At 40.9% G+C, this 23,959-nt stretch overlaps 1 protein-coding gene across 2 annotated transcripts in view; it reads right to left on the bottom strand.

The window, feature by feature from the left end:
* Window positions 1–23,959, bottom strand: part of LOC132911651 (zwei Ig domain protein zig-8-like) — a 59,505-nt gene that overhangs the window by 19,988 nt on the left and 15,558 nt on the right. For both annotated transcript variants that reach the window (XM_060968432.1, XM_060968424.1), the window contains exons 3-4: window positions 6,400–6,569; window positions 1,228–1,438 (exon numbers count right to left, since the gene is read on the bottom strand). In XM_060968432.1, the coding sequence (XP_060824415.1) occupies window positions 1,228–1,438; window positions 6,400–6,569 (381 nt within the window). The remainder of the gene's footprint in view (window positions 1–1,227; window positions 1,439–6,399; window positions 6,570–23,959) is intronic.

The following is a 23,959-nucleotide window of genomic DNA, read 5'->3' as shown; positions in this document are numbered from 1 at the left end:
CTACCAGAGCGACATTTGTTAGGGGGATTTCGAGGTCGCTGAAGCCGAAAATCAGGGTCTTTTTTTACAATTTCATACTCTTACCTACCGTATGCTTTGTTCCATATACGTTTGACGTATGTGAATCGCGAGTAACGGATCAGGTTCGATCGTGCCGATTAGATCGTGATCCAGGGGATGGAACATCGACTGTGTCGTTGTTTTCTTTGTCGCTTATCGCTCTGTATGGTCGTAGTGTTACGCGGATTTCTACAATTAAGACTTTCTCCGGCCAAATGTTCGTACGGCGGAATTTTCAAAATCGTTCGTTTCTGTGAAAAACGACCCTCGTTTCCAGCTTCAGCGACCCAAAACACCCTTGAGAAGACGCATTCGGATAACAAATTTTGCAGCTCGGACGTACACTTTGTCCAGAAGCTTTACATATTTCACGCGTTCGGTGACTATAAGAATATCGGGGTGATCTTTCGTTCCATCAAACGCGATATCTGCTATAAAGATCAATCTAGCTTGTAAAAAAGAAACGTCTTGCCGTAAACTTCTTCGGCTCGATGACAACGATTGCGAGCAAATAACTATAACTATGTCACGATCCACCAGGGAAAATTTCCTCCAAATTAATAGATGGTTTCGTCAGACAGCATCAGAGTGTACGTTCGACGGTGTTTCCGCATTGTCATTACGGTGTTTATACCTGCGGAAGATTCCATATCCTCCGTCCCTCTCTTCTCGTCGCGTTGCTCGAACGTCGCTCGATACACGCTCTTACTGGCTCGTATAATTACGTTGCTAGAATAATAACGCGTTTCCTTTCATGTAACCGTCGTCGCGTGTACGATTAAGCCGCCGATACGTACGCGATTGCCGCGATATCTGTTTGGTTACAAAGTCTGGGACGATAAGTCTGCCCTTAAGTTACGATATTCGCGTAGTAATTTCGCCCGCAACACCTCGCGTCGTCCGTTAAAACGAGAAGACCGAGGTCACCTCTATCCGAGTTTTCGTCCTCGAGGTTTGCTTACGACGTGATGCGAGTCAAACTTTTGTACGTAGCGGCGCGCGTGTGCGCTGGGTAAGCAATTCTATGCATTAGCGTCACGTAGAAAACGTTTGCGAGAAAAGTTATTCGATTTAAGCGGGCCAGCGTGGAAGAAGTTGGTTCGAGTAATTCGCGATGGTAATTTAATTAGAGTAACAGAGTTCTTTCCGGGTTAGAGGATATCTTACCGACCACGTTGAGATGAACAGAGTATCCGATGGGAGGAGTTGTGGATATTTGGCACTCGTAAATACCAGAATCCTTCTTCTGAGGATATCGTATCCTTAATGTCCATTCTTCCGTGTGCGGCGTATGCATCGCCTCGAAACGTTGATCGCTCGTGTAAGTGTACCGACCGATCGTCAGCAGGTGAATATCTCGATGCCTTACCCACGAAACCTAAAATCAACGAAACGAAGAATATTTCTTAATGTTAGGAAGATGATACAGTTACACTGTACATGTGAATGTGTGTGTAGCGTCAGAGCGCGTCCAGGCCTGAGTTGAGACAAAGGACGATTGGCAGTTGTTAAGAAGCATCCAGAAGGGCCGGTTAGCTGTCGAGTGTAGAGAAAGTGCTGAGACACGTGCAAGTGTAAATCGAAGAATAAGTGAGGAATCCTTCTTGTAATAAATATAATATTATTCTAATATTACACCCCAGTGTATATTCAGTGTTCCTTCAACATTATTTCAGCACCAAAGATCCACATTCCTTACACTTAAATGTTTTCCCGAACGCTTAAAATAAGTAGCAATTAAACTACGAGGATTCTCGTTCTCCTCGCTCTTTGCGAGGAAGGAGATACGCCTGACAAATAATACGTATGTACATACTCCTTTGGTTACAGCATCCAAACTGACCATAGGAAACATATCTAATTGGCGCGATTGTTCTTAGCAAAGTTACATCGCCAGTGAATAAACGCAAATTTCATTGTATACTCGACCAGAAGCATATCGCTATTTCATCGCTAATCTCGATTATATTATCGTATACGAATATCGTATATCTATAATCCGCATCGATATTATTCTGTTTGTTTTTGGGGCCGGTAGGTTACGGGACCGAATATAAACGTACAAAAAAGGAAGAAAACAGGTGCACTCCTGGCCACTGTGTTTTCAATCGGAACGGTTGCCCGAGCTAATCTAACCCGCGCCAAACTGTGCACGCGACAAAAGTCGAACGAACCACATTCCGGAGATTAATGGGTCTCCTAAAATTCAAAAATGATTACACGCGAAACGATCCGCTTACGTGCTTTTTCCAGGCCGCGACGTCGTAAACATTGCCACACGAGTATCGACAAAACCATACGGCGAAACGTACTTACGTACGTGTATATTTACCGTTTTTCCTAACAAAAGATATATTCTACGTGTATTTATTTTTGCCAGACGTGCTTCGCTACATCGCGCGAGTTAATTTCCTTCGCTTTGCTTACCGCTTAACACTCTCCGATGATACGTTAAAGATTCAGTAACAATTTCGTAAAAATTGAAAGAAAAAGTTGTAAAGGCAGCGATTCTTTGGATTTTTACGATTCGACGGTTCCAAGAAGAAAATTAACTGGATATCGCGTAAGAAAGTTTTCTGCGACGCGCACCTTGCTCGAATTTCTTTGGAAGAAGCCGTTTTCCAAGGCTTTACGAGCGAGACAGTGCCAGCGTTAAAAAGTCGTATCCAAAGATAATGCGGGATGCGAAGCACGTTGCATTATATTTCGCTCGACATCTTTCGACATCGGCTTATTACCGGTTGCGCGCCCTTTTTTATAACATCGGATCATACAACTTCTACTTCTCCCCTTTTCCACCCTCTAGCACCTGCTCGCGCTGTTATACCATTACTTTCCAGCCCAAAGCCGTTAAGCTTGCACGTCATTCCTTCTTTATAGATACAATCCATCGTTTACTTTACGGAATCGTTTTATTTTCTATCAGCGGCAGGTTACGTCGTTAATCTCGCGCGATTCGTTGCTTCGCGTCACTTACGAATCAATCCTTTTACGACTACCGTACGAGTAATACGAGTAATCTGTTCTCTCTGTGTTTGTTTAATTCACGAGCAAAGTACGTTCACTTCGAATAGGTTATCTCGCCAACGAGTTAAGTAACTTTCGTCATTTTTGCGACGTTTTCGAATTAACATCTCCGCCCAAATCGCGCAACGTCGTTGCCCACGCTCCTCGTTAATCATTCGTTCTTCACTTGCGACTAACGTATCGCGCGGTTACGTTCAATTTTCAGAACGTTTTCGCGTAACAGGGACACGATGCTTTCGGTCGCGTAAACCTCATTCCCAGAATCACCGTGTCACAGCCGAGTCTCGAACTCGCAGGATATATTTTTAGCTTTAAAGTTTTTACAATTACTTCTATCCTTCCGGAATTCGTTACAGGCTTATATACTTTCGCCGGTTTATTACAACGGAGTAAAGAAGTACTGTATTTGCATTACCTCGAAAGTTACGTCGTAAATGTTATCTTTCCTAATGAAAATTTAACGGCATACCGTATAGTTGTACCGATATTTTGCTTGCTAGAAACATTCCGTCGTAACCATTATTCTATTTTTTACGGGGCTGTATATTATCGAGAGTAAGGAGCGGAGAAGCAAGATGATTTTTTAAATAAGTCGTGGAACACTTCACTTCCTATCTGAATCGTCGAATACAAAGTATTAGACAGTGGTATAAAAGCTTGTTATTGCGCAAAATTTGTCAATATCCACAATTAGCTACGATAACAGGTATGCGGAAAATTCTTGTAAAAATATTCAAAGATGATTCTTATTCGGATGTGGAATAAGCGAATCGACAAAGTTTCAACGAGGTGTGTGCAAGATGACGTAAGGCAAGTTCGGTTGATGCCGCGAGCTTTTCCGTACCGTTGAGTACTCGAGTTATTTCCCTTTCGAAGGACGAATCGACCTTGGCGACTGCTTCGTAGCTTTTTTTAATTTAATAGATTACGCTTGGTCATTTGATCTGCGGCCGAGCAATCGTCACGAATGTTTGTACGCGATCCGCACGGGACTTTATGATTTACGAGTGGAAGCTGACGATGTACGTATTTCGTTCTTCCTTCCTACCGACGCAATTTCAATTCCAGTTGATTCTTTTATTTTATTTTATGGTTCTTTCAAGGAAAGGTGGCTCTTCTCGCACTCTTTTTCGGCGACTACGAAATCTCGATTACAAACTCAAACAGGACACTAGAGACTTTATGGAAGTGTATAAAATTACGAAATTAGGAACAGAAATGTATTCGAGTTATTAAACGTTATAAGGTTCGACGAAAGAGATAGAATTCGTATAGGTTTTGGAATAGGAAATCATCTGGCTGCCAACGTAAGTGTAGGAGCGCAAAAGACACGCCAAGCTCGTACATATTTCATCATTTACTACGAATACTGTTATACAGCTTAAGGTTACCATTACGTAAATACATGAATTTCCTAGTAACCGTCTGAAACCGACCTATATGAAACTGAAATTACGTTTAAATTTCACGTAATATTTCTAAATCTGTTACGCCAGTATCGTTATATCGATAAAAAGACAAGTATCTTTATTCCGTACAATATTACAAGAAATATTTCTCCGTGTTTTTCAGACTTGCTGCTCTTTAATTTTAATTTTGAAATGTTATATTCAACATACGTGTAATTAGTAATTAACGTGCATTAGCGGAATTGAGAGAAACGCTATGCGGTACGGTAATATAGTGTGCGCAGCTCGAAAATTCGTTTATCTAGACCCATTTATAAATTAATACGTGTTATGCGATTAAATAAAAAAATAACTATAGACATATGCAATACATAATTTATATCGGTACACAAACGATATGGAAATAAATAGATACAATCTGCTTCGTCCACTTTAGACTTTAGACGCGGCATTTACGATGCGAATAAAATCAACTATGTATTCGCTCTTTCCAACGTATACATCGTATACATCGACGTGTGTTTGCTCTCAAACAAATATCGCGAGTCGAACCTACGACGTTCTTCGCTTCGGATTAACTCCGGAGTTTTCAGCAAAAGTGTTTGCACCTGCTTTGGAAACGTCGCATGTGCGAACCTTCGTGTATTCAGCAAAAGAGACCAATTTTTAAGGTAAATACAGTTTTTGAAGCACGACGGAAAGCGAAGCGGTGCCAAGTAAACTTTTCTCCTCGGAATATCGTCTTTTAATCAATCAGTTTCCTCGTGTAACTTCGCCGGGCTGAAACATCTCGACTTTACTCGTGTCGTCGTTACATCGCACGCGTGGACGTAACTGTACGATGATATCATCGAAACGTACTAGTTAGTACGCACGTACTTGTTGTGCGTATACGCTATACACACGCGTTTTGCATACGGATGAAATTGCAGACGAAAAACGTAACACGCTGTATTTGTCCGATTCGAACGCTCTACAAACGCGTTTCCTCTTCTTCCGGTTAATAAACTTGATCGATCGATAAACGCGTAAGACGCATCGTACGCGCGTTAAACATCGATCGATCGTTTCACCGCAATTTGCAAGTAATCGACAGCGAAGAATTTTCTAAGAAAATCCGTGCAATCCAGGTCGTAATAGCGCAAATTGAAATTCGGTGCGGCGAAACATAACTGGAATAACGAGCCACCTTTCGATGTGGCAAATACGTCTCTATCGATCTCTGACGACAAACGGAATTGCGCAAACAATCGTTTAGAAACGTTTCACGATCCCTTCGCGACACCGTAATTCGCGGATTAATTCGACGCTACGAAGCGTTCCATTCGTCCACTATCAGCGAAATGTTGACGTTTTAGCCGATTTCATGCCACTCTTGGGACCGTACGCGTGCCACGCAAACAAATCGGTTGACCCAGCACGCGTGATGTTTGACGTCTCGTTTATCGACTGGCTGGTTATACATGCCGATTTCGTGAACCGGACCTTGCGTTTGAAACGTTGCGTTACCCCCGCTGTCAGAATCACATGCGTGTGCGCCTTTGACGCTGATTCTCACTTTTCGATAATCACGATATCTACGACGTTGCTTCGATAACTCGAGACATTTATACGTCGGTACATCGATCGTACAAGTACAAAGATGGAAAACAAGCGTCAGGTTTATTTCTGAAAGGTAAAAGTAGAGCAAAGGCGGAAGATTTATAAGCTCTCGAAATACGATAAGAAAAGCGTGCATTCTCTGGAAAATCGATTTCGACGAGATTGTCTTTATCCGTCGACTACGTGCTCCTAACTATCGCCGCGATCTTTTTTCTCGTTTATTTGCCTATTCTGTTACCGAGCAAACGCAACGTTAAATTTAATAATTCTAAATTAACGAATCCATAACCAAAGTACTTACGGTTCTGTTTCCGAGGTTTTTCACTCTACAAACGAGTTGGATGGTTTTCCCAACCAGGCCCGTCATGTTCGACGGAACCGACGTATCAAAGTAAGGATTCGAATCTTGTTGCGCCAGCCATTCTTGAAAAGTGTCGGTTTCGATTAGGCGAGTACTGTGCACAGCTTCTTCTGAAACCAAAAAACGTAAAAAAATTGTAAAAAAGATACGATTGCGATTTTCAGAAGCGAATCCTTGGAACTATATTTTATAGACTATAGCGAGCTAACGACACGATCGAAGGTTTCGATGTGTCGCCTAGTAGCCAGATTTTTCGCAAGTATCGATTCGAGAACACGTATCAAATACGCTCGACTCTCTTATACCACGGTACTCTGAAAACACGGTTTCGATATAACACGGTGTAAAAATTACGACACGATTTCATATAATACGACTTAATAAATTTGAACCATCCTTATATAGCACGAACGTTTCCACCGCGCGGTTTTGATTTCGCTTAACAAGGTTTCGATACAACGGCGAACGAATTAACCGCGTTATAGAAGGGTCGACTGTATCACGAAACAGATCTTGCTTCACAGAAATAACTCTCGTCGATGCTTCGTTCTTTTTCATGTTTCCTCCCGTGTACGTATTTTACGTCAGGTATAGCGTTTCTACTTTTATCGCGTGCATGGATTTTCTTTTTGATCCCTTTTTTTTTGTTATTTTCTTTTTGACCGTTTTACTTTGTTGTGCCCTGTAATTACGCGAGGTAACCGGCGGCGCGCAACCCTTCGGACTCGTGAAAAATAATTTTCTCGCTCGGCCGCTAGTCGCATTTATTAAAATTAGATCGCGTCAAAGGGAAGTAGCGAGCGATAATATACTTGCAACCATGTGTACATGCACCAGCAACTATACTCTAATAACATTGTCAGCAATTCTACGGCGTTGAAAAATATTCAGAGGCATGGAATCGATAAAGTCGCTCTAAAAAATTGAAGCCTAGATTCCGTGGCGTTATCACCGAGTTTTAAAGTCAAAAATATCCGAGTACCACAAAGGCAAAGCCTTTCAGCGTTGCGTGGAAAATTTGAGAACGCAACGTGGTACACGTCGATGTTTTTTAGACAACTTTTAACCAAAATACGTATCAGTCGAATGGCAACAAATTTTTGGGAAAACTTTAAGTAACGATGAAAAATTGGAAACACGCACGTCGAATCTATCGATTTCCTGCTGACGTAATATTTGAATAATCTTTGAATAATAGCGGCAACTTTCTCGACGAGTCGAAACGCCAAGCATCCTAATATCGTCGTATGAGAATGTTTTGTCAAGAACATCGAAGGCCGAACGTATTTTCCGTCCTTACGTCGACCGAAGCGCTTCGATCGTCGCAGGAACAACGGATAAAGTCGTGGAACGGGAAAAAGTTTATTACAAGTGCAACGGCGTATTCGTTTGCAGGATTCGGAAACTGCGCAATTTATACGCGTAATTCGAACGAAGCAACGAGCCCTACCAATCGCTGCGGAACGCATGAATAACCGAATGGTCCTCGCGGAGCCGAGTGGCTCGAAAGTACACCGTGGGACGGCTGGCGCATAACTATCCTGTTCCTGGTGTTCCTGCACTGCGGCAAATACGATCCCGTTCGCACGAGTGCAGGTAACTGCGTGTACGGACGCGTACATCTGCCATAAAATCGGATGAACGCATTTTACCGGAAATGGTCGTCTCGAAAGATTCGTTGGACCTTCGTGCATGTTATATCCTCCTATACACGTACGATACTATACACGCGTATATATGCGTAAGATACGCGCGTATACGTGCAACTAAACTAGCGCAGCAGTTCCTTTGAAAATAAGTCGTCATTTGGCATTTTATATCTACCTACATCTTAAATATTTTGGTCCAACGGAAACACGAAATACGTACGTACGTAGAATTTTGTCTTGCATCGAAATGAAATCGGCTTAATACAATTGGAAATATCGATCAGCGTTTTAATTACGTATCGTCTTCCTTGCCGAATCGAAATGCTTGTAATTAAAATTTCAATTCGTCGTTAACGATAATCTATATAATAACATTTATATAATAACGTTGTTTCCATGAAAATCGTACGCACAGAGAAGAACGTTGCACGTAACGATGTAAGTTCCTTTTTTAGAGTCACACATCGAATGCAATTCAGCCGTTAACGAAACCGATCGTTCAAGAAAACCACCAAGCGACTTTTCACGAACAATTTCATTCCTTGGTACAAAACAAAAGTGACGAGGAAAATCTTATCAGAGCACCTTATCTTTCTATATCACAGTTTCGATGTTTCGATATTTTTCTATTTGTTCGGTTTTAGTACGAGATCGAGCAGCCGGAATTCGCGCGAAACATTTCCTCGCTTCGTACTCGCGACAGTTACGTTGATTAACCGTTTTGAAATGCCTACAAAGTATCCCTCTCGTTCCTGATCGCCGTGTCACGGCGTACGGTCAGATTTAAGAGGGAAAATACTGCTCGGCCAGACGAATTAATCAATCACCAAACGACAAAAATTACGACCGACCGTAGGAACGTGTTGCAGAATGCTCGCATGCGCCACCCCTTTAATCCGAATATTTTCCCGTTCGATCCTCGCTAACTCACGCTATAATAATATCTACGTTATCCCATTGCGTTAACTCTTGCAGAAAATAACGATTTCCGTGTTTTAATTATTCGAACGATTACGCTTATTCGATCGGAACAGGACGCCGAAGGTCTTATCGATTAACGCATCAATTTATCGTGGCACGTTTCATCGAGACTATGGTAGTTTTGCAAATACGCCTCAGTTTCGCCACAGGCAGCTCCTTATTTCATAAAGATAGCAAAAGTTGAAAGTGTTAACGGTAATACTTTAATCGCCGCAAGGACACGCGGCTTGTTTAATATAGTATGCGCGTCGTGTCGCCATTAAAGTGTTAATTAACTCGATTGTCTCCGTGAAGGGGATACCAACCCATCTATTTCTTTTCGTGGTATTAATCTCGTATAATCCGTGCGCTTCAAAACCACATATCGAGCTTCGACTTACGTTTACATTTATTTATTTTCCATTTCATTCCCATTTGCATTTATACGATTATAGCGATACGGTCATAGAAACGTTTCAATCGCGTTGTTTTTCCTTTGGTAATTAATCGACAACTTTGAATAAGAATTTTAGTATTTGAACTTGGACGAGGAAGAATCTCCTAGCTACTAGCAAAAGTTTCTTTTTTATTCTTTGTTTGTATAGTGACCGCAAACGAGAAAAATATACAAACGTGCGATATCTGGAAAGATTTTCAACGATTTGTATTAATTTACGCGACAGCATTGCTCGAATATATTCGGATAAATAGTTTGTCGAAGATATTTGAAATACGCGTGATGCGGGTATTAAAGTACGCGAATAATTCTCAAAGAAGGGGATGATAGATAGATAGGGCGTTTTGGTAGATTTAATTGACAACAAAAAGATATTACAGTAGGCACATTTGTTTTGTCAACTATTCGCCTTTAATACGAAATCAAGCGAAAAAGTAAATTACCAGGCCACAGTATTTAGGATGGGAATATTTATCTTGGAAATTGCATCGAGATGTCGGCACCCTCGTAGAATCTCACGAAATACATTTATCAGGTTAAAAGGGTTAGGGGACGCGGGAAAAAGGGAAAGGGCGTCGTGACAGATATAATATACGATCCCCTAAAGATATTTACCGTAATAAACTCGCCTAGGCCTCCACCTAGATCGAACAAACACTCGAAAATTAACCCCTTTTATTTATTTGCCGGCCAGATACACGCTTTTACGATTACTCGGTAAATTATTTGCGCCATTCCCTGCTCGTACGAGTCACCGGAAAAGCCATCTCGGCCGCGTTCTTTCATTCCAGAAGAAACTACCCTCTAGGAGAACCGAGGGATTTCTTGCTTCTCGATGATTCGTTGGAACGGAATAGAATACGACCGAAGAACTTCTTCGGAAATAAGCATCGAAGGTAATTCGTTTGGAAAATAATTGTCGTTTTTTTTTTTTTTTTTCTTTTGTAACGACAATAGCCAGGACAAACGCGTCGTTAGTTCGTTCATGCGATCGAACCGTTCGCCTTGACGAACTTCTGCGTTTAATCATTTTGTCTGTACACCGCAGAAATTTCCGCACAATATCCATGGAATGTCAATTATCGGAATATCTATTAACCAAACTCTCGATTATTCGAATCGTCCGTCAATAGGCTGAATGATCAACTACCGACTATCGCTACCTATCGCTTCGAACCAATCGATCATCGCATTCTTCCTTTATTTTTTCAATGAATTTCTCGATTGGACAGCCCGTTTCATACTTGGTGATCGCATGGAAAATATACATGTATACTGTATATATCGTCTTTATTACTACAGGCGATGATGATAAATGGGGGTAAGTTGCCGTTAGTGCGCTTAAGTGTAAACGTTTACATAGAACGCAAGTACGTATACGACGAACGAGTCGCATACTTGACAAGATTTCTCGATCGTAATTTCCAAAGCTACAGATCCTAGCACTAAAATAATCTAAACAAGTGGGATACGAGTTGGCGATATTACATAGTCGATTCACAGGCTGCGAATTAACCAACGAGGATAAGTAGCGTGATGGGAGAAAAATACCGAGAAAAGTGTGAACCTAAAAGATCCGGTGGGGTCATGGAGATGTGACGACTAAAACGGTTGCAGGCAACGAGTAACGCTGTTAGTAATCTTAAAAAGGAACAACAAATCCGCCAGAATCCTCGTTGACTCGAGAGATCCAGCAGATTCAGCAAGGACATAGTTGGGCTATAATAATTATATACCGCGAACCTAAGAAAACTATGATGCATCCTTTCCATGAACTGTTTATACTTTTAACTGGTTTTTACGAGCTTAACTAGGGTGCAGTATTAAACGTATATTCCCCGAAGAACGTATACAATAGCTCTTTCTTCTATAGGTATCAAATCATTTATGTCGCACCATTCCTTCGAGTTACAAGGATCACGTTGCAACAAAATACAATTACGAAGGAGCAGTATCTGTTTGAAAATCTTCAGGTGACCGACAAACGGTAGAAATAGGTTGATAAATAAAGAGAAAAGAATCCAGATACGATGCTTACGGAACACGAGGAGTTACATCAATTGGGGCCAAGTACGAGCCAACAAGGCGCACAATCTGTCTAACAGGTCAAACTGGTCAAATAGGTAGCTCGAGAGCCAAGACAAGCAATCGGACGCAAATACCCATCGACGATAGTTTCGATATCAGAATATCGTGGACAACAGTATCAATTGCCATATAATGCCATATAATTCCTTGAGACACAAACACGATCGATTTGATCTATATCGCTCGTGTTTGCTGGTCGTAAAAGCTAGAATAAATAGTAAATAATTTCGAGAAAAATATTTCCCTCGCAATTACCGTATTCGGGCAGAAGAAGGAAATTTTCAAGATCTTTTAAATTTTAAAGAAGAATCTGAGAACGTTGTTATTAGTGGCATATCTCGTTTAACAGGTTTAGTCGCGAGTAATTCCGCGAAAATGAAATGGCTGGTAGAAGTTTGGAGATTTGTTAAGATGGGGCAGTGTGTTCGAGCACAGTACCTAGATCGTTACTAAAGTGATAGTATCCGCGTAGAGGATGCAAGAGTCGCAAAAGCTGGTCTTCCAGACTCGCAAGGTTTCCTCGTATAACCCGCAAAATTTATAAGCTACTACACCGTTGCCCTACATTTTTTAAATTACAAAATTTATTTGCGAAGAATATCGAAAGCTTTTTGCGTCGTGACTTTTTTGCATAATAGTTTATCGCGATAATGCTTTAAAATGTAAATTCGCTGTTATCAGAGGGGAAGCAGCGACCGATAATTTCGATCGTTAACGTTACATCGGTAAAAACGTTTCGTTCGAATTGTTTAAAACGGTGTTTTACTTTGTCGCAATTTCCTTCGACACGGTACAAGATAAGCACGTTCCAACGAACGGAACAAAAACGAAAAACGCGACGCGTTAATCGCGTGGACGTTATAATTTGATCGAAGAACGATTTCAATCTTCGCAAGTTACGTGGCAAATTTCGGCAGCAGAAATCTGTGTTACGTAACAATCCAGCGTATCGATGACCTCCAGGGAAACAGGAAACAAGGGGAGCGTGATGAATTATTAGCAGGATGGCGGTGCGAAAATCTCTCGTCGTAATAAAAGCGATATAGTCCACGAAGGGGAAGAACTTACTTCCGTGCCAGTCAATTCCGTAAAGTACAACAGAGAAGTAAAAGAAGCGAGTACGAAGCGTAACGTTTAGCTGGCTAATGTTTAGACTTTACAAGATAGAGATCGTTTAAACGTCGTATACAACGCGATTAAGAATACGTCGATACTCCGCAACGACGACGCACGAAGTACGTGATTGCCTGATCGGAAATCGAGGTTCTATTTGGAAACCGATGCGTCTTTTTTTCCATGAAACACGTTCGGAAACCGATTTGTTCGAGACGAGAGTCGTTCGATAACCTAGCTTCTACAGTAGTACGGATTGATAATTTCTTTGACGTGCCACGTTTCTTATACGTCAGGAACATGTCAAAAGCAAGGTATTACATATTCGGGTTTCGTAGTAGGGCCATCAACCACGGAGTCCTGAAATCTCCGTACTCCGGTTATATTTTACGACGACTGACCCTTTCGAAACGACTGACCTAGAAACGAATGATCCCGCCTTCTTATCGTATACCCACGACTGGTACGACCCACAATGTACGATCGTATAAGAAGCCTCGTCGAACGACGAAACTTGGCGCAAAAATAACCTGACTGATGTGACTTTTTACGTGCAACAACTCCGGCATTCGAAGCAAGAAGACCACCAATGACGCGGTTAAAACGCATAAGACTCTGAACCTGATGCTTCGATCGATTAGTAAATTCGATAAATTTTATCGATACTCGACATTCGCTTCTTTTCGCGTGGTATCGTCGAGCTATTGGCGAATATAACTCGTCTTGGGTCAACGTCACGCCATTTTTACCTTACGCAGAGAGCAAGTAACGACGACCTTCTGCTAAACGTTTTCATCGAATTACAGTGTTTTGGCAACACAGGCAATCTCCAGGAACATTTCGCGAGTGGCAATTTTCGCGAATACACGGAACGGAAGAAACCAGACGTTTCGATAAAACAAATCAACAGACCGAGGAGCGAATATTAGCAGAAAATTGACGGTACTCGAGTTCGAAGAGGATCGCGTAACCGGTCGACGAAATTGGATCGGGATGTGTTCGTTTAGCGGAAGAAGCGCTGGGCATCGCGACTTTCCCGCCGTAAAGCTGCGACGTATATCGCCGTTGTAACCAGGAAATATGGGAAAATACAAGCTAGGAAAATGTCTCGGCTTTTAGCGTGTGAACAATATGGCGTGGCGGTGAAACCGGGAACTGTCGGCTGCGTTCAAAAGTTTTATCATTTTTCCTTATTTCGTAAAACTTCTGAACGCTAGCTTGTTCCACCGAGTGTCGCGAGCCTGTTCCCCCTCGTTTATTAACATCGCGACGAGATACTTGATACCTTGTATAAGCCGTCGGCGCGGCTTATTGCACCGTTATAAAACTTTAATATATCTCGTCTGACGTATTGATTAAATAATATTTCTAGCAAAGTGACTTCTTGAAAATTTCGCGTACTTTTCATAAATGTTTATAGCTCAACGATGGTCGAATAGAACGATACGGGGTATCTTCCATATTTAATCTTTGGTTTTTACTAAAAAAAATCGAAAACACAACCGTTTCGGACGACGATAAAACCAGCATTTGAACGAAGTAGGTAATCGATTAAAATCGAATAATGGAAGAAAATGGATAGTGGCTGATAATAAATTTGGTAACCGAATGGAGATGCAGAACGTATATTTGTAGATTATCTATCGATCGCTTGGCGTTATAGAGTCTATTTCTATTAGTCTCCAAAGCGGTCGAACAGCATCGAGTTTTCGAAAAATGCGAACCAAACGAAAACTACAGGAAAGAATTTTGATTACCGTCGTTTCTAGAAATCCAATAGATACTTGGTTCTATTACTTCTTGATCTTTACCGTATCCAGTTACCGCTAATTTCTCCTTTCGAAAATAGATTTTAAATCACGTCGATCAGCAATCTGCCACGTTATATATTCATGACGTGACGGATTGTCAAACTTTATCAAAATTTCATCGGTGTTAAAGCGATGTTGAACGATCTCACCCTAAATTATTTCATTGCTCGATAATCTTTTTTATTTTTTAAGCAGTTTATACATAAATAAACATTAGAATATATTTTTCCCAGTATCATAAAATAAGAAAATAGAAACTAGATCGGATAATAATTCCGAAGGCTACCATCCTGCCGTGTTGTAGCCATTTTGCTTTGCGACAGGCTTTTTACAGGACCACTTAGGTAGTTCATCAATTACTCAAAGACGTCCCACAAAAGATACTCTCTACAGCTCGAGTTCCTTGAACTTTTTTCGTCCTATTTACTTGACATTTTCTTTCAACTCACATCTAAGTACGTTATAACATTTCAAATGTAGTAGCAAAAGCTGCTCGATGATAAAACAGTTTTAAAATAAATATACCAAATTCGGCAATTTAAACATTCTCTATCAGATTTTTCTCTTGCAAAAATTATAAGTTATTATATGTATATGCATAAATAAAAAAGACCACATATATGTATATTGAGCTGTTAAAACATTCGCTCTTTCTTGCGAGAATAATGTTTAGAGAAGAAGGAAGATTAAAAAATAACGGTATTCGTGGCTTCCATATCGAATTTCAAAGTTTCGAGGAATTTCAATGGAGTAGCGACCGTTACAGTCTATAGAGTAAAATGGAACCACAAAAATGTGAGTTCGAAACGTAAAATAATAAAAACGTTTTTGAAACCACGGACGAGATCGTGGAAATTCTATCGTTGCATACACCATGACGTACAGACGGTGGTATCTTTCAGATTCATATTTCTTAAATCCGTCACAGAACCGCTTACGAACGAAACTTTTGAAAAGAAAATTCCCCATCAATCGGTATCGTTACGAGAATACTTTTCCTTTTCTTCTTGTACAAACCGATGGAAATTCGATCAAAGGCGAAAGCTAAAAAGGACCATTCGCATTAGTTGCTATATGAAAATATCGTACTAATTGACGCTCTGGTACACTATAAATGTGACTGGATCTCGTAAAAGAGACGCGATAGTTTCTTCATTCGCGAATATAAAGGAATAAAGCCACGCAAAATACACCCAAACAAAGTTATTAAATAACTTCTTCCAAATAAAATATAGCTATTTTATTAAAACGGCTAAAGCTTCAATGAGCGACAGCTTACTCGAAGCATCGTTAATTTCCGTAAGGATCTTTGGCTTGGCGAGAGAAAGTCTGGTCTCCAAAAAGAAAAATGTCATTGGCAGTCGCAAAAGTCGTAAATGGCATTTCCCTTGCGATGCATTTTTTGCGGTTGAATTGCCGGATGGCAAAAAGATCCAAAGATACGAACGCGCTGCATACGTCGATCGTCAGTGTCACACCGCTCCGCGGTTCGCCACGTAGGCGTCTATTTCCGCGGGATTTCAGTCGCTTCTAGGATTTTCGACGTACATCGTCGATTGCGTTCATCCGAACTTTCGTATTCCGAATCGCATTTCCGTCAAATGTCGCTCGATTTCCCTGTTTCTTTTTTTCTTTCGCCGCTCGAAATTTGACAAGCCAATTTGTCCATGGTCGCGCAATTTTTTAACGTATCTCCAAGAACTAGTCAACACGTTTTCTTTCGCGATGTTGACAGAAAAAAAGTTGATGGAACTGCGTTTCGTAAAGGCAGGTTAAGCGATTCATCGCGCGATACTTAAAGCGCTAACAATGAAATAGTCGATTATCGAGATAAAGACGAGCGTAATTCTTAAAAATTAACGCTGAATTTCAGTCACGGTTTCCGTAGCAAAATTTTTAAAGCCACGATTTTCTTCTTTTATCTGCCTTTCGCAACATCGTTTTTTATGTTTTTATCGGGAAACGAATATTATTCTCGCGCCATCGCCGATTCGTTACGCCACTCTCTCCGAAACAGGAGCTCCTCTTACCGATGAAAATTCTTTCACGGAGACAGTGCAGAATCAATGTTCGGTTAAAAAGCATTCGTACACGCTGACATTTCCGATCCTAACGTTGAAATTGAGAGACAGGTGAACGATTAGAATTTTATTCGAGGAGCTAGAAACGTACAAAAAGAAAAAGATACACGCGTCGAACGTAGATACCTTTCTTATTTTCCAAAGTCGATATAAAAAGTAGCGAATATATTTCTGTTCGAGAAATAATTTAACTGAATTCTCCATTGTTCTTCCCCCTATTTTTATCGTTTTTTCCATTAACCGTATATATAAATGTAAAATTTGGGTCAAGTCAATCGGTTGGGTTCGTTTGGCGTATCTTAATTTAGAAACAAAAGTTTATATTTCCAAAGCAAGACGATGATTTATGTGTAAGAAGAGGGGTAGAGTAATACCGCAGGTTGCTAAAAACTTGTAAATACTCGCTTCATAGGTAAAGCCAGCCATCCCTGTTCTTTACATCTATTTCCATTTTATTAAATGGAAACAATGGAAGCAACTCGCATATATTCGTGTCCTGGCGAAGTTGCAACTGCCGCAGCTCCGTAGGACATTGCAATAACATCACGGAAAGGACAACTATGATCGCACGTCTACCACTCGACTCTTAACGCAATGACGTTGAATAAAATTGTAATATTTTAACTATATTTCAAGCTAACTCTGCTGGTTTGTGTCGCAGTTTCGCATCGTTCGTAACTTATAAATTACGCCATACATAATAAACTTTAGGTACAGAAATAAAGTAACAACGCTGCTCCAAAAGCATTTATTAAACACGTCGCTATTTCGATACTTACGTTGCTCGTGAATCGTGACGCCGATTGGACCATTGCTTTTTGCCTTGGAACCTTTGCTATTACAGTTGCGCAAAAAGAACAGCTCTCGGATAAATAATTTTAATGCGAAAGGATCAAAACTGTGCGATCCACTTAACGACTTTCTTTCTGACTGCCTTTCTCGCTTTATGAAAACACGCGGAAAAACACGCAGCTTCGCCGAGACTCTATACCGAGATCACAGGATCACGCTTACATAGAAAGGAACTTCTTTCCTTTTAAAATCCGTCGACAAAACTGCGTCGACGAAATAATTTTATTCTTTCTGTCCGTGATATTTTTACCTCGTCTAGAAATTGTTATCGTCGTGTTTGCCGAGAAGCGTAAAACTTTGATCCGCGGTCTGTTCGAAAGTTTGAAAAGAATATTAATAACTTTACGCTTCCATCGAATTCTTCGCTTTAATTATTATCCTATGTTGGAAATCCTATTGCTGCCACTACAACGCTAATATTACATAAACCAAAATTTTTATACGTAAGAAACGTAAATAAAATTGGTTAAATTTGGATTCAAACTACTACGAACGTCGTAATTTTGCTCTATGCTAAATCGATAACTTTGGGAATGACGAGAACACGGTAAGAGCGATTTAGAGCTGTCGAAACGCGTGACACAAAAATACGTATACGCGTGGTACAGATCTAGCCTGTAACTCGTTTGTGGTTCTATCCTTTTGGCTGGTAATAACGGCGAAAGTCGGTTTATTGGCGCTTTGCCATATAGCGCGCGGCAAAAACTCTATGACAGATGAAGTGCACGCTCTCCTTAATACTGCAAAATTCATTTCATCGTTGCGGCTACAGGCAACATCGCGGCCTGGCTCGTTCCCGCCAAGGACCGCCACGGTGTAAAACATTATTCCACATTACTCTTCGCGAACCGGAGAATACCGGATGAATTATTTTGTTGGTTTCTTCGTGCCAGCTCGTATTTGCACACGTACGCGTCCCCATTCGTGCTCTCGTCACCCGCTAATGCCTCAATCGCGGTCACGATGACGCACCACGAAAAGTGACACTCCAATAATCAAACTTTAAAGGCTATCCAGTTTCGGTAGATGTATCGAATATTTGCATGAGTAGACGCTTATAAAGATTCGTTGTGTTTTCTCGTATAAACTCACTATGGAGTTATATCGCACTTGTTAAAAGCAAATGGTAACAGAGAGCGAATGGTAAACGTTAGAGGAACGAAATTTCGTTCGATCGATTTTCGCTGTGTTTTATTCGCAACAGATACTTTTTAAAGACAGTCGGTCGCTTTGAATCGTACGATACGAAACTTTCATCGAGAGATTGTTTCAACGTTTATTTCGTACAAGGCAAATTCAATAATTTTGCGCGCAAATCGAAACTCACCTGAAAACGGAGATTAAATTATCGGTCCGTCATTCCGTCGGATATTAGACCGATATCCGATTTAACATACGGATGGTAAAAAACGATCCGGTTAACCGGATATCGGTTATTCGGTAAATTTAGAAGATCGCCCCTACTCCTATCTCGAATCTTCCCCTTAACTTTCCAGAAATCGATGCCAGCGTAAATCAATGAATTTATCAGACATCAAAGTCAAGGCATCTGAACAAAGACCTGTTGTTACGCGCGATATGCCGAAAAGAGAAAACTACCGAGCGATTACATTAAAATCGATTCGAGCAATCGTGATTTTTTTTATCGAAGAGCATTCCGCTCTGTGATTGTTTCGCATGGTCGCGTTTACAGCTAGGGAAATGCGTCTCTTCTTACGACGCGATGCGACGCGATCCGAAGCACGGATGCGCGGTCTAGGGAGGCAGAGTTAATCCGATTGGATAAAAGCGACAGGGGCCGACATCGAATACACCAGAAAAGCTAAAAGACAGAGGGGTTAATACGAAATTGGCGCTGGCCCATCAGCCGCCAAGGGACTACGTTATCCGGAGAATTGGCGCGAGTTATGACGGCAGTCAAACGTTTCTTAACCGTCTTCTCAGCTGCCGAACGGAGTTTCCTAAAACCCGAACCCTCTGCAAGCGAAGAGGAATTTCACGGATTTGCCGTAAATAACCACTTAGTTAACCCTCCTTAAATCTAACCGGTTCTACGACGCAAGTTTGCGCAGTGGATCTAAGATCCCCTTTTGAATAATGCGCGTACCGTCGCCATTTCGCGAAGAAACTTTATTAAGCGAGGCCTTAAGATTTTAATGAAAAGTTTGCGACTCGCTACTCGCTAGAAATTAAAATTCTTCGCTCGTTATCATTGGCGTTGTTTGATTTTGACCGATTACTAGAAAGCAGCGATGTACAAAAGAAACAAGCTGTTGGTCCATCGGTTCTCCGTTAAAGTAAACTTTGTTTTTAAGAATAACTTTTGCAATTTCAAAAGTTAATCGCCATTAGCAGCCATGGAACGCGTCCTATAAAGCGTCCTATAAATAGCCACACTTTGATGCGATATTGCTGTTTCGCCGCACCAACGCCGGAAAAAACAGCTCTCCTGTTAGTGAAATATTTCCGGCGAAATGACAAACGAGATTTTACCAAACGAGAACGTAATTCCTGAAATCGACTCGGCTCAAATGTCATACACGGCAGCCGTTTCAAAATGCAATTTACGTGTAACGTTCTACATCGATTTTATCCGCTACATCGAATTTGACTTATTTCGTAAATATGAAAAGCATAACAAATATCAGAGCCAGAAACTGGACCACGTGTGTACGAAATAATTCGTCTAACGGCCGACGTATAACTCATACTGATAATTACATTCGCCGCGCGAAGATAAGCTAACACGAACATTAAGCGTAGAATACACGGGGTGCAACAGTCGCGTTAATTTCTCCTAAATCATAATAGGTAGAGCTGAATTGCTATAACTAGACTTGCACTATCTATTTGTTTCGTTTCATCGCGATCATAACCGTACTACCTTAAATACGCAAAATCGATAATTTTACGCTCTCCGTCCTGTCGTCGATACTTTCACTTACGCATCAATTTTACATTCAGCGAAATTTGCTTCAAATACGGTAGATTCGATAGAAAGAGATTCACGCTATAGCGTTTTTTCACGGTCCGCTCGAAACGACTCTACGCTTGCGATCGGCACCCGATCTAATATTATTACGCGATGTACTCATATATTTCTTCTTTCTCTCCTAGGAACCTTTTTATTTTCCTTCGCGAACGTGTAGCCTTAAATAACGTGGCAAATTATTTAGCAAAAACATGGGGATGAGAATGCAGCAAGATTAATTTTACATTAACAGAAAATAACGATCGTGGAATTTTTACCTACTTTAGAGGGAAATTACGACGAGCCGGCTGGCTCGTCTGTTTATGCAGATCAAAAATTAGACCGAGGCGTGCGAATAATTGGAAACGCATTACTTTTGCATTGTATTCCGTGCGTAAGTAATTAAGCTGTCATTTGCAGCAGAGTTGTTCATCGGTCGTTTTTATAGCACGAGCCCGCTTAAGAATGCAACAGTCGGCTTGCTTCAGTAAACATCTAATGAGCCTACTTTCGTAGAAAATAAGCTATACAGCTGCTCGTTAAGAGCGTCTTCTGTCCTTCCATCCTCAAACAAATGCAAAGCATCGCGTCGCTACAATTCGTCTTTAATGTTTGATTATCGTCCAGGCGCTTCTTTTTCCTACGTTGCGAAATCCTAGTAGCATAAAATGCTAGATCTGATACGAGCTTCATTTACAGCCTGAAATCTCACCGATATACGGCCAATTAAACATATACTATTTAAAAAAAAACACGTACTTACAGCTGTTCTTTCTTGCGTTAATCTCCGTATTTGAGTAAACGGACAAAGTATTAATACTATGGGAACTATAGAAATACTAAAGATTTATACGATCCAGCGTATTATGCATTGTCGTATCTTAAAATAATTGAACGAATTGTGCTACACCAGGGAGAAGAAATGATTAATAGAAGAAACGAAAACCAAAAGAGCTATCGTTAATAAAACGAATATGTATGTAGGTACCTAGATCCAATCCACGATAATTTGCTGAAGGTATCATTTCACATATCGCCTTTTTAACTTATTCAACGTATTTTTAATTTGAGAAAGATCGAGCAGAGAAATGGCGAACAACGCTATTCCACAAAGTATGCCGTCAAGAATATGTCTTCTTTCGTAAGGAGAATATGAGATAAGGGAGTAACATTTTTACATCGTTCTCGACTAGAGAACGTTGAAGTTGCCGGTGCAACTCCAGAGAGGCTTCCTTACCACTTCTTTCATCTCCCTGCGAGAAAATTTAATTTTTCCTCCGTCAATGTCGCGAACGCTGATCTCGTTATAAATACTACTTCTAATCTCTAAAAAGGCTAGAAATGTATTTCGATTAATTTTCTATGTAATATTATTCGTTCCACGTTGCAGGATGATACCTTCTACCGTGACGATAATTAGAAGGTAATTCTTTATCGACGCTGCATCGGATCGTTGATACGCGGAGTCTCAGATCGCGAAGAATTAATAAGAAACTTTTGATACGTGCAAAGATTCGGAACCGTACTGTCCAGAATAACGAATGAAACGTCGCGTCGATCATGTTTCTGGAAATTGTAGATGAAATATTTCCGGTGAAACGTTGGCCGATAAAATGGATTTCGAGAGCAGAACTTTCGTTGTTTAGTTTTATCTTTGAACGGAGATGGAGGAAACGAGAGCATGCAGTTTTGAAAGCAAGTACCCGCGTATTGGTTCAATGAATTCGCTTAATGAAAGCATTAGAGCATACCTTTCGAAGCACGTTTTCCAACGGAACGCGGTTACTGCCGGTTTTGTGCTGCCCGTAACAATGCGCAACCACGCACACGTCCGACAGAGAACTCATCAATGCCGACGCTCTTCATAAACGTAAGAACGGAATTACCGTTCGCGTTAACCACCTTTCCTTCTATCGTCGCACTAAAATCGTTCCTCTTTTCGTTACGACGCGATTCCAATGTCGTTCGCGATATTAAAATTCATACCGGAGATCGTTCAACGGAACGCGAATCGTTTCATAAACGGTTTTCCACAATGTAGTTATATCGTACCAAACGTCTGCACGATTAAACAGAAATATTAAATTTACACGATTTGCATTCGTAGAAATTCCTCTTAATTCTGGTTACCCGCTTTTGTCCTGTTTACGTTCTTCAACAACTGTCTTTACTCGTTTGAAATCTAAGGAAATCCGAGGTTATTTGATATTATGAAAAGATGATCAAAAAATTTGACATATGTATGTTATAACGTGTACGTCCGCACAAGGTTGGGATGCTGCAAAGAGGATACCTTCTCCAGAGGCAAAGGTATTTCGACAGAGGAATATTTTCTCGTCGGCGAAGAAGACACGGCATACGATATTAACTCGTAGACATTTCATACAGATTTACATATACGAAGGAGACGCGAAACGTTTGTTCCTTACAGAGACATTCCTGCGTAGGAATTTGCATCTATTCTCTCGTGTTGATCACGGTTCGCTTTTCTTCTAGGTATTCCTTTTTCCAAGACGTCCATTTGGTCAGAAAGCAACGCGCATTCGAAGAAGGAATTCTCGAAGGACCGTTATTCCCATCGACTGGCGTGTAATCGAACGCGAAAAAAAGATTGTAGGAAAAACAGACGGCATAAGCGTCTTTTCATCTCGTTTCAACAATCGGAGCTCAGCTTTAATAAGAGACCAGAAATATGAAAAACTTTCTTCGAACTTCGAAGCGAAGAACCGCCAGTGGATTTGCTAGCAAAGCGTGAAACGAAGACGCGAAAGCATTTTCATAGCAACCGGTACTTTAAACTGACTCGTCTGTTATGGCACTGACTTCCCTACGAACCGAACTTTCGTACTCTAGCTGCCGTGCGCAAATATTTGTTTTCCGTTAAGAGTCGCTCAGAAGAAAATTCGTCAGATAGACCTAAAAACGCTCGAAACTTTCGGGTCAGTGTTTCCTTCATCCAGGCTAATACGCTTTTAGCATAATCGATAAATCGTGGCTGTAGAAGTTGTTCGAATGCTCGTTTCCGCCACAGCATCCGATGGTGAATTATACGGTTGGAAAGTCGCAAACGATAATAGCGACTCGGTGAAACGAAATACAGAAATAATTCGTAGCTTTAATTTCGAATCTATGCCGGTTTGCTCGATCCGAAACCGATTCCTCTCGCTCGTCAACCTCTGTAACCAAGTTGCCCGCAGTTTTTTTAAATCGAAACGCGATCGGTATCGTCTGAAACACAAACGTCGCGATTCTAAACATTTGCGTAACGAGCTGGATACTTCGTGATTACGGTGGACGTTGGTTCGAAGAAGGATTCGCGAAAGGAAAGAGGAAACCCGCAGCTTTCAAGGCCGGATAGGTCTCGAAACGAGTGACGTTGAAAAATCGTTCGTTTTGAAACGTCTTCGATCTTTGAAACGATCGAAACGAAAAAAAAAAAAAAACAGCGTCGTCGATGTCTTTGCAACGAGAACGGCACGCTTATTAAAAAAAAAACGCGCTGCGTTATATAACGGAGC

The sequence above is a fragment of the Bombus pascuorum genome, chromosome 1 (assembly GCF_905332965.1).
Source record: "Bombus pascuorum chromosome 1, iyBomPasc1.1, whole genome shotgun sequence".
Classification (NCBI taxonomy): Eukaryota; Metazoa; Arthropoda; class Insecta; order Hymenoptera; family Apidae; genus Bombus; species Bombus pascuorum.
This window is presented reverse-complemented; position numbering and strand designations above follow the sequence as displayed.